Below are 12,242 nucleotides of genomic sequence, written 5' to 3'. Positions count from 1 at the left end.
CGATAAAAGAAAGGAGCCCAAAAGGTTGGTGCACTAGTGACTAGCCACTAGTAACAATTATACGAAGGAATTGATTCTTGTAGTTGACATTATGATAGGCGTACTGATTCGATTTTGGTTTTTAGTCAATACATTGAAATTAATGACTCTGCTCTCTTCTCTCTCCTTAATTGGTTGTAGTTGTCATTGTAATTGTCTTCAACCACCTTGAATGAATGGTAGGAAAATAAGCTTAAGCCAGAATGATATGGATCTGATTTGCGGTCTAAAACCTTTACTTCTTCACCTTTTTTTTTTAATATTATTTTTTATTTTTTTTATACCAAAATATTTGACATTGTATTATATGCTATTTAGGTAATTTCCCTTACAATTAGGTCAACATATTAATAGATTTCTTTATGGTTTTGACAAGATTCCATCTTAGATCTTTTATTCAATAAGAGGAATTTACCAATTGCAATAATTTAAACCCACACTATGCATGACACACTTTAATTGTAAGGACAGTGGTACCAAGTATAAGCTACAAAATCATGTGAATCCCATTTTTTTTTTTCATTTCTTTTTCTTTGCTTTGGAAAGGACGGACTCAGAACATTGTTTCACATTGATGGGTAATGCTAACGAACTACCACCTCCCAGCTAATAAATTCATAGGACGGGAATAAATTTTTTTTTAAAAGGTTTGAAATAAAAATCAGACATGAAACAGAGAATGCGTAAGTGCTGCAATTAAATTCACTGTCGAAATGGATTTGAGACTAGTGGCCAAAGAGGTGTTTAACAAGTCATCAAATTCTATTGAATTGTGAGTTTTCTTGGTTTGATAGTTTTTCTTAATTTAAAGAATTTGTTCAATATCTGATGCTTTCCATTCAAAAAAGCATATAAAAAACAATATAAAAATTAATTTCAACCTAGCTATAGACAAGCTACATAATAAACTAAATTTAGTACAAATTAGATCAATTTCGCTTCAAGTTTAATTCATGACCACATATATATAAAAGTTAAAACTTAGTACTTTTACTTTTTTATTGAGCCACATTAGCAGCTCATTTACAACATTCTCTCTTTCTTTTTATACTATTTTTCACCTTAATAATTCTCACATTACAATTACATTCCCTTCAATATTCCCCCCACTTTTACTTTTTTATCTTCCCATTATTCTATTTCTCAACATTACAAATTTACAATTCCTTCATCCATTCATTTTCCTTTTATTTTGACTCTTCTTTTCCCCAATTTATTTACTATAAACTTTTGTTATTCTCTCTTCCATTTAATCCATATTTTACTCACACAAAAGGGCGAATACTCTCTCTCTCTTTCTCTGTCTCTCTCTCTCTAGAATTTTTTTAATTCTTTATTGTATCACTAATTTAGGTTGATTAATTTTTGAGTTGAACGCTACTTTGAATTGCGATTTGGTTGTGTTTTAATTTGTAATATTTTTTATTTTTATTTTTTTGATTGTTAGATGTTATCCTAGGACATTATATAATGTTATTCTATTATGTAGCATGATTTGGATAATTTGGAGTTTGCAAATTACAACTATACCCTTTTTTTTTAACCTTCTTTTATAAAAAATTGCTATTTTTCTTACATTCTCACCTAAAAAAGGTGACTACTCTCTCTCTCTCTCTCTCTCTCTCTCATATTTATTCATTCTTCCTTGCAACTCTACTTTAGATTGATGAATTTTTGTGTTTTTTGTATCTCTACATTAGGTCGATATTGAAGATGACCCACTTTTGTTTATGGGCAGGATTTGGATTTAGACGTAGAAAATTTTGAAACTTAGCCGCTTTATAAGTTTGTGAACTCTAAAAAAAATTATAAAAAGAGTGAAAGATATTGATTGAGGAAATGTTGTTAATTTAGTGTTTATGTGTTCTTAATGTTTTTGACAGCCTGATGTTCAAGATGTGGTTTTGGTGTCTTACAGTCTGAGGAAAACCTTGGAGACTCACTTTTATTTTTGTGTTTACTATAAAAGCCCAACCATATTTTATTACCTAAGTTTTTTTTAGTGTCCTTGAAAGGTAAGAAGTGAAATTAGAGACCAAAAAAAAAAAACGAGTTGTGTATCCTGGTTTCACCCCAGGACACACATCACTGGTGTGGGGGTGTTCTTTGCTTAACATATTACTTACTCATAATGTAATTTTTAAAAATATTATATAAACTTACATAATAAATAAAGTGATTTATTACAGTTGTCGTGAATTTATAGATCTCTGCTGACCCTATAAGCCCTATCACATTTTCAAAAAAAAAAAAAAAGAAGCTATTGTGCTCTTGCTCTGTATATTTTTTTCCTTAGTTTGTACAATGCTAAAGCTTTTCCTTGTTTGATTTTTCTTTTATATCAAGTAATTTGAGGTAAAAGCACTGTTATGTGATTATGTTTTCTTCTTAAAATGGTTATTTATAAGTTTGGTTGTATTTCAATAATGTTCACTGTGTTATTTATCTTCAAAGAGAAAAAACATGTTTGTAGTTAATGGATTGATAATGGTTCTTGTTTCCATATGTTTGTGTACATGTGTATGTTTGTCAATTGTATCTAACCTGACTTGATGCTACTTGATTAGCTTTACCGGTTCCTTGTTCGGAGAATTGGCAGCAATTTCAATGCGGTGATTCTCAAGCGCTTGTTCATGAGCAAAGTAAACAGGCCTCCACTTTCATTGTCTAAGTTGATCCGATATATGGAAGGAAAGGTTTGTATTTTTCTTTGTCTACTTAATTAATTCCTGGAAACTAAACTGTAAATCTTATTGGTCTTTTTAATCTTATTGCATTTGTCGTTGGCCTTGTAGGATGGTAAGATTGCTGTGGTTGTGGGGACTGTGACCAACTGGGAAGCACGGGTGCGGCGTTTAGGCCGCCGCACCCGCATCCGACGCGGCCCGACGCAGGGACGCGCAGGCAACGCCGCTGCCTGCGTGTCCGTGCCGCGTCGAGCATTAAAAAAAAATACTTTTTTCGGCGCGATTTGCGCCGATACGGCGCCAATTCGGGCCGACGCGCGCGAAATTGGGCCGATTCGTGCCGATTCGGCCCGAATCGGTATGTATCGGGCGCAAACTGGTACCGGCCGAAATCTGCCGATATCGGCCGAAATTCAAAAAAAAAAAAGTATCTCTCTTCATCTAGGCTCTCTCACATTCTCTGTATTCTAGTTATTATTTACTATTGCTCTTAAATTTGGTATATATTTATATAATATGAAAAAAATATGTTTAGCAATATATTAAAAATATAAATAAAAATATTTTTAATAATTTTTTAATCGCCGCACCCGCATCCTACTTTTTCAAAAATTGCCGAGTCCCGCACCCGCTCCCGCACCCATACCCGAATCCCGAAACGCACCCGTGCTTCATAGGTAACCAATGATATTCAGGTTTATGAAGTTCCTGCTTTGAAGGCCTCAAATTTGGTTTACAAACTTGTTGGATCAAATGGCTTTGAAATGTTGGCTAATGTTTCTTGCTAGGTTTACCAAAGGATAGAATGATCAGGAAGCTTTACCATCTAATGCCTCCGTAAATGGCTTACCCCTACATTCTAGTTCTCACTTCTCACAACCGTGGCATGCATTCCTTGTTGATCCCTAAGGGGCGTAAACAAATGAACTATTTTTTGGTAGAGGAACCCTAATTGAAGTGTGGAGTAGCTTGAGTTTGACCTTGACTTATTTTATCTTCTTATGGGTAGGGATTAATGACAAATCTTAAAAATGGTGGGACGTAGCCAATTTAGGTGAAGGTGTCAAGCTGATGTTTGTGAAGTGTGTGCTAAACGACTAAACTTGTGTTTGTGAAGTGTGCTAAACGACTGGACCTGTTGCCTGTGTTGCCCCATAGAGCATTCATATCAAGCATTCACATTAGAAAAAGTTGTCAAATTTACACATTTTTCTTCAAAAAACACCCTACTACATATACAAGGTTACTGTGACATTGTATTATAATATTTTATTAATTTATCATTATTTCATCTCTCTCTTTTTCTCTTCTTCTTTTCACCATCTCTCTCATATAAACCCAAACATCACCACCACCACCACAAGTCACAAACTGGATCATCCTATCATACCTGATTGACCCACCAATTGGAATCCCAAATCAAATCCAATGGCTTAAACCCATCAACCCAAACCCAAAATAAAATCCAATATAGTACAAATGAAGAAGCAGCAGCGGCGGCAGAGAACCCAAATCAAACACAATGGAGATCCAAAATCAAAAACACCCACCACCATAATCCAGCACTACAAGTGGAGAGAGAGAGAGAGAGAGAGAGAGAGAGAGAGAGGAGAAGCTTTGAGAAGGAAGAGAGAGTTTTGATGAGGGTAGGAGAAGAAGATGCAGCGAAGAGAGGAGACACTTTTTGTTTGAGAGAGAGTGAGAGAGAGTGTGTGTTTTGATTAGAGTAGGACTTAGGAGATATAATTAAAAAAAAAGAATAAAAAATAATTATTTTAAAAAAATAGAACGTATAATAGATAATCTGATGCGAATGTTTTTGTAAAGTAGTTGTCTAAAATAGAAAAAAAAAGAAAAAAAAGAAGAGTAAGTTCTTATGCTAAAATAGACAGAAAATTTTAGACAAATTAATGTGGTTGCTCTTATGTTGGTAGATAGTTGAAAGTAGCTAAAGGTAAAAATAACATAATTGTGAGTTTATATTCCATCTCAGCTAAATCTTACGCTTACATACTAACACTCAATAATGGTGGGTAATATTATGTCCAAAAAAAAAAAAAATGGTGGGTAATAAATTATGAGAAAAGTTAACAAGTGGATAACTAAAATTTTAAGAAATATTTTTATAAAATTTTAATTTTAATTTTTTTTAATGAAAAAAGAGAAAGGTAGCTAAAATTTTTGATAACTTTTTATACTTTATATGAAAGTGGTATTAAAACCATAGTCAAAATGGATCAAATAGACCAAATTAGGACAAATGAACCAAAGTGGTTTAAAATAGATCAAAGTGAACTGACGCTTATATAAATTAATAGAAACGTAATAATAATAAATGTTAATGTAATAATAAGGCTGCGTTTGTTTCGGGTGTAAACAGAATTCGGAAAATATTTTCCATCACCAGAGGTGTTTGGTTTGGCTGGAAAACTAAGTTAAACGAAAAATCATTTCCGTTGACTGTAAATTATGAAGGCATGATATGTAAAATAGATTACACTTCTATTTTACCTTTAAACCATTTCCAGAAAAAAAAGAACCGAACTGAGAGAGAGAGAGAGAGAGAGAGCCTCCCAACGTCAGAGAGAGAGAGAGGCCGGTCACTTGAACTTGAGATCGACTCCACTGCCGTTTGGGCCGTGCCAATCCACCGCCGATCAAGTGAAGCTCGGCTCCACCACCAATCAAGCGAAGCTCGACTCCACTACCGATCTGCCTTGTTTCTCTCTTCCTCCCTCTTCCTTCCTTGCCCGACTCCACCGCCAATCTACCCTTTTTCTCCCTACCTCCCTTTTCCTTCCTCGCTTGACTCCATCGCCGATCTACCATTTTTCTCTCTATCTATGTTGAGCAGACCATTGCAAGACGAGTGACCCACCATGCGATCTTACCTCCACTGCCTCTAGATTGAACACAGTTGCCTCTCTCTCTTCCTTCTTCTCTCTCAATTTGACCGGATTTGATGAATGTTTTGGTTTTGTTTTGTTTGTATTGTGTGTTGAGAATGATATTATATATTTGTTTGGAGGCTAAGAAAATTTGAGCATCAGGTAGAAAATGAGTTTTCTATAGTATTTTCAAGAACACAACCAAACACCTGAAAATATTTTTCAAAGTATTTTTTAAAATATCACCAAACACTTGAAAATATTTTTCTTTTCCGAAAATATATTTCGAATATAAAATAATTTTAAATAAAAATATTTTTTAAAAAATAAAATATTTTCACCTGAAATTATTTTACACTTAAAAAATAGTTTACACTAAAATAGACGCAGCCTAAATGCTAACAATAATAGATGTTAACGTAAATAAACACTGAAGCACCCTCTTAACCAAAAAAAAACAATAAAAGACCAAAGCACCAAAAGTACAACCTTTTTTTTTTGATAGGACCCCAAGTACAACCTTAAAATACCATGATACTTGCATGAATCACATCCAACATTGACATCAACAGGTCAGACTTTATCACACAATCCCAGTTGAGATGACTCCTTTCCCATCCGTAACATCATCTTTATTGGCATTGCAGCGTTGACGACTTCAATCTTGCGAGCATTGCAGCGTTGACGACTTCAATCTTGGGAGTGACATTTGATTATTTTTTTATTTTTATTTTATTTTTTGTGTGTGGAGGGATGCACAGGTGTTGAAACATGGATTGAGACCAGGTGGAATTAGTGGTATTGCACCTGGTGGAATGCCATTGCACCGGATTCGTGCCAAGAAATATTGCAACGTGAGAACGGTGCAGTGGGGTATAAGATGAAGAACCTGAAGCATTTTAGATAATTAATGACGCTGATGGCATTCTAATTCATTTATGTTATATAATCTTGTCCTAAATAAGTGTCACATACAAAATGAGTGCTGTAAGGACACAATTCAAATTCCCAAACCACGACTGGGAGGAAAATAGGCTTGAAAGGCCTTTCTTCACAATGAATTTGTAGAGGATGGGTTTGTAATTTAGATTTCATACCGCTAGACAATCACAAAGAATCCAAGTCTAATGGAACAAAACAGAGAATCGTTTGCAAAGGGTAAGATTGAGAATTCCTCCTCGGACTGTTTCCGAGGATAGTTTCTAATAGTATTTCTCAAGTGTGGATACAAATATTGATTATCATACACTTCTTCTTTCTCAAAAAGCCTCCACTTCTTCGTATGCCTTCCCTCCTATTTATACTCCTCCTCTTCTCTTCATCATCTTCCACCCTCTGACTGCAACCCTGATGCTTGGATACTTGTCCCATCCATTCTTCCCTAAAGCCCGCTGGGATTTGGGACCAAGTTCTAAGCTCTATGCTCAGGTCCCATCCTTCCATCTATGCTGTCCGCGTATCAATTATAGAGTCTTTAATATATGGGCGGTGGTAGCAGCTTTACTTTAGACATTCCACCGCTCTTTCTACTGTCCTCCACGTACACTGTGTATCCTCGGCTTCACATTCCGAGGACAAATCTACTCCTCGGACGGTATGGGACACTTAAATACTCCACGATCATTTTGATGTTTTCTGGATTTGGGTTTCTAGCCCAAAAGACCTTGTCGGGCCGTCCATTATAAATTACCGGGCCCAATACCCCTACAATAGCCCCTCGAGATCCTTTATTTTTCTTTCACTCGAGGAAAATAGGATCTCGACTTAAAAGTCCTTTTCACCCCGCAACTCGGAATATTACTAACGGAAATAACTTCGAATTACCCATCGCGTGTTCCCGATGCTTCGGTATACGAAACGCCCCGAATTTATTATTGGCGCTTCTATGTCCCCCACGTTTCATTGATATGACACATATCCAACGGTCGAGAGCGATTCTCGTGTTGAGGCGGGAATTCGCCCGCTTCAAAACACTTTTTGACATATAAATACTAATTTTCTTCAAACTTCTTCACACTTCGAAACCCGATAACGTACCGCCACACTTTCCATCTCCCCGTACTCTCTCTTTCTATCAAGTACTCGTCCGAGGTGACGTGCTCTCTTCTTTTTTAAAAGTAAGTTCTTCAATACTCTTTCCCCTCCTTACCAGCCTTTTTGTTTCTTTTGTTTCTTTTCCTTCCCGTCTTCTCTTTTCACCGTGTCTTTCATCCTCGGCGTAGTTAGTTTTCTTCCCACCCCCCCCCCCTTTTTTTTTCAAAAAAGAATGGGTAGGTTTGCGTCCCCGGTAGATTCAAACGAAAATATAGAGCGCTTAAGGTTAGGTACAAAATTCCCTCGATGTATCCATTAGGTACCGTAACGAGGAAGAGTATTATACAAAAAGAAAAACGGGGGAAGTCGTAATCCCGATGATTGCGTTCATCGAAGGGGGGGAATGAAAATCCCCATGGGAACTCGTTACTAGGGATTATCTTAGTGGCCTTTAGATTGGCTCCCACCCAAAGTGCGCCCCAAATGTCTTTAGGATTCTAGGTTCCATAGATGCCTTAAATGAGAAGATGAACTTAGGGCTCACTCACCACGACGTGAACTCGGGTTTACAACCTCCATTACCTAAGCAAAAAAGATGAGTATTACCTAAAATCTAGATACCTAAGTTAGGCTAATTCAATGTCCGCTCGAATCAAATAAGGGCCTAAAAACGACTTCCGATCATATCAGAAATTGGCACGACGGCCTCCCCGTCCGACAAGTGGAAGGGACTCCAGTGTGAAATTTCTTTTTACATACTATTATCCTCTCGTCTTTTTACTTTTTCTTACCCTCTTTTACTTGGATAACTCTTAAGAACCACACGCCGCGGATCAACATCCCAAACTCGTTAACAACGCACGATTGGATAGGATCCTTCAAGCAGAGGTTGTTGAGCACACGGACGGCCAACTCCGACCAGCACATATGATCCTCCGCTACCCCCCGAAATCCAAAGCTTTTTAGGCGCCGAAGTGCGTGATCAAAGCCCACGATCCTCGTCTTCCCTGGACGTTGTTGCCGTTGAAGGTTTCTTGCTACCGGAGGGGACTACCATTCCTCAAGGCACCTTGGTCACCCAACCAATCCAACCACCACAATTCGTTCCGTTGGGATTCCCACAGCTTCCTTTCTCTCCACAAAATTAACTTTTGGCGAAGCCGCGTCTTCCCACTCCACTCGTAAAGGAAGAAGAAGAAGAAATAGTCGAGGTATCGCATTCCGAGAGGAGTTTCGAGGTTTTTAATCAACCCTACTCTCCCCGAAGATTCAACTTCCATCCTCGCACCTCTACCCATATCTCAAAGGCTACTACCGAAGAATTTGACAAGACGGGCATTCAACGAAAGACTAAGCCCGCTTAAAGGATGTCCTTGAGGGCACTAATAAGGCCCCTCGAGTCCAAGAACCACCCAAAGAGGTGCGCCCTCGGACTCAAGAAAAGGGTGCTGACAAAGGCCCTGAAGCTAGGCTTCCTCCTCCTCCCCCATCCTCCCAAACCCAACGTACCAATATAGCTGATCTCAAAAGAAAAAGGGATCAGCCGAAAGGAAAGGAAGTGGCGGAGGCAGGTGAAAGGGGCCTGCTTTCCAAGGAGCCCGAGGTGGAAAAGGGTGGAAAACAGGCCCGCACCATGCAGACTAGGTCGGAAAGAAGAACCGACCAACAGGTGGCCGTGCGCGCCCCTGCATGGCTCCCTGACATGTCTATGGACGACGAGTTCATTACCGTGGATGCGTTCATTAGAAATTCCGATGAAGGGACAGCTGCATGCGTCGCGGATGCATTGGAGCAAGCGCTATTACTCCCCGAGGATATGGTTGAGCTGAGAAAGAAAAGGGACCATACCGTCTTCATGACTTTGAAGAAGGAGCTTGCAATGGTAAGTTTTCTTCCTCTAAAACCTTGGCTCTTTTTTTTTTTTTTTTTTCCTATATACATATGTCTAATTTTTATATGTTTTGTTCATAGGTCGTCTTCTCGCCCATAGGGCAGAGGGAGATTGCCATCAACACCTACAAGTCTCTGAGGGCCGAGGAATCCAGGCGTGAAACCGCCCCGGTAAGATCTCTGACCTTCACAAGAAAAACCGCAGGAGGTCACAGCGCAAAGTTGGCCAAGGCCGAGAGTGATAAGGCAGTGCTTGGAGGCCGATCCGAAGACAACGACTAATCAAGCCGAGGATCGCCGCCTAAAGCTCCGTGAAGCCGACAACAACCTCTTAGCAAAGACGAAGGCTCGCAGGATCTCAAGAAAGATCTGAACGAGTCTGAGAAGGCCAAAGAGGAAGCCATCAAGGGCAAAGAGGAAGCCATTGAGGAGAAGAAAAAGGCCGAGAAAGCAAAACAAGAGGCCGAGATCTCAAGGGACCAAGCCGAACAAGACGGTTATGATATAGGCGTGAAGGAGGTCACCGAAACCTTCAAGGCTCAGTTTCCCGAGGTATATAGGCATTACTGCTCTCCAAGTGTGGAACGAGGCACTTTCCCAAGTGCCGTTGATGCCTCTTCCACTCTTTGGAAAGCAGAGAGTGTCTACTATCCTCCCGCAATTCGCGCTTCTTCCATTCCCCGAAGTTGCCCAAGAAGCCGTCAAGGGATCATCCGAGGACAAGGGGGGTGATTTGGCCGAGGATTCAACTCTTCCCGAAGATGCTCCTAAAGTAAGCCGACCGCAAGATAAGAAAAGGCGCTCGAAGACGTGCAGAGCCCCTCAAGTGACCTCCGGGAATCTTCGAAGGATGAGTTGGGTGATCAAGCTAATCCAATACCCTTGATATATGATCCCAAAGGCAAAGGAACTGCCGTTGAGTCCTCGGTCCAGCTTCCATCTCCTAAAGACCCCAAAGGCCCTCTGAAGATCAAGCTGAAACAATGAATGCCTGCTGCCTTTATTTTGCTGTACTTCATTTTTTGGTGTACTTTATTTTGAATTTAATATAAGCACGAATGTTGTTTTACTTGTTTAGATGATTCTTACTTTCTACTTTGTTTTGATCATATCATTCCATTAATATCATCTCTTGGTATTTTACCAAAGTTATTAGCAACAACTTGAATTGAAATTGATCCTCCAAGAAGGTTTAATTATGCCGGGAATTGCATTAAGTGATGCATTTTAAGTATCTGATGTTTTTGACAAAAAAAAGAAAAAAAAAAGAAGTGTTAATCTTTCCCAAGTAAATAATCCGAGGATCTTGGCATACCAAGCTTCAGCTTGGTACTTAGATAAATAAATTCGAAATGTTAATTTTCCCAAAGTAGTTGATCAGAGGACCAGACGTAACTTAGGTTCTGTTTAACACTTAGTAAAGAGTATCAATTTAGACGAGTAAATTTTAAAATGTTAATTTTCCCAAAGTAGATGATCCGAGGACCAGACGTAACTTAGGTTCTGTTTAACACTTAGTAAAGAGTATCAATTTAGACGAGGCATGTGGTCCGAGGATCCAGGCATACCAAGTTTCAGCTTGGTACTTAGACGAATAAATTTAAAAATGTTAATTTTTCCAAAGTAGATGATCCGAGGACCAAACGTAACTTAGGTTCTGTTTAACACTTAGTAAAGAGTATCAATTTAGACGAGGCATGTGGTCCGAGGATCCAGGCATACCAAGTTTCAGCTTGATACTTAGACGAATAAATTTAAAAATGTTAATTTTCCCAAAGTAGATGATCCGAGGACCAGACGTAACTTAGGTTCTGTTTAACACTTAGTAAAGAGTATCAATTTAGACGAGGTATGTGGTCCGAGGATCCGTGCATACCAAGTTTCACTTGATACTTAGACGAATAAATTTAAAATGTTAATTTTCCCAAAGTAGATGATCCGAGGATCGACGTAACTTAGGTTCGTTTAACACTTAGTAAAGAGTATCAATTTAGACGAGGTATGTGGTCCGAGGATCCAGGCATACCAAGTTTCAGCTTGATACTTAGACGAATGAAAAAATGTTAATTTTCCCAAAGTAGATGATCCGAGGACCAGACGTAACTTAGGTTCTGCTTAACACTTAGTAAAGAGTATCAATTTAGACGAGTCATGTGGTCCGAGGATCCAGGCATACCAAGTTTCAGCTTGATACTTAGACGAATAAATTTAAAATGTTAATTTTCCCAAAGTAGATGATCCGAGGACCAGACGTAACTTAGGTTCTGTTTAACACTTAGTAAAGAGTATCAATTTAGACGAGGTATGTGGTCTGAGGATCCAGGCATACCAAGTTTCAGCTTGATACTTAGACGAATCAATTTAAAAAATGTTAATTTTCCCAAAGTAGATGATCCGAGGACCAGACGTAACTTAGGTTCTGTTTAACACTTAGTAAAGAATATCAATTTAGACGAGGTACGTGGTCCGAGGATCCAGGCATACCAAGTTTCAGATTGATACTTATACGAATAAATTTAAAATGTTAATTTTCCCAAAGTAGATGATCCGAGGACCAGACGTAACTTAGGTTCTGTTTAACACTTAGTAAAGAGTATCAATTTAGACGAGGTATGTGGTCCGAGGATCCAGGCATACCAAGTTTCAGCTTGATACTTAGACGAATGAAGATAACGAATATAATGTAGTTTACAACAAAGAACGG

The 12,242-nt window shown here is 38.5% G+C and overlaps 1 protein-coding gene across 1 annotated transcript; it reads left to right on the top strand.

Moving 5' to 3' along the window:
- The first annotated feature begins 752 nt into the window (after positions 1-752).
- LOC142628419 (large ribosomal subunit protein eL18-like) lies at positions 753-9,820 on the top strand. The gene is made up of 4 exons (XM_075802524.1): positions 753-779; positions 2,607-2,735; positions 2,835-2,885; positions 9,620-9,820. The coding sequence occupies exons 1-4, from the start codon at positions 753-755 to the stop codon at positions 9,818-9,820; spliced, it is 408 nt and encodes a 135-aa protein (XP_075658639.1).
- The last annotated feature ends 2,422 nt before the right edge of the window (positions 9,821-12,242 follow it).

Source organism: Castanea sativa, chromosome 3 (genome assembly GCF_040712315.1).
Source record: "Castanea sativa cultivar Marrone di Chiusa Pesio chromosome 3, ASM4071231v1".
Classification (NCBI taxonomy): domain Eukaryota; kingdom Viridiplantae; phylum Streptophyta; class Magnoliopsida; order Fagales; family Fagaceae; genus Castanea; species Castanea sativa.
This window is presented reverse-complemented; position numbering and strand designations above follow the sequence as displayed.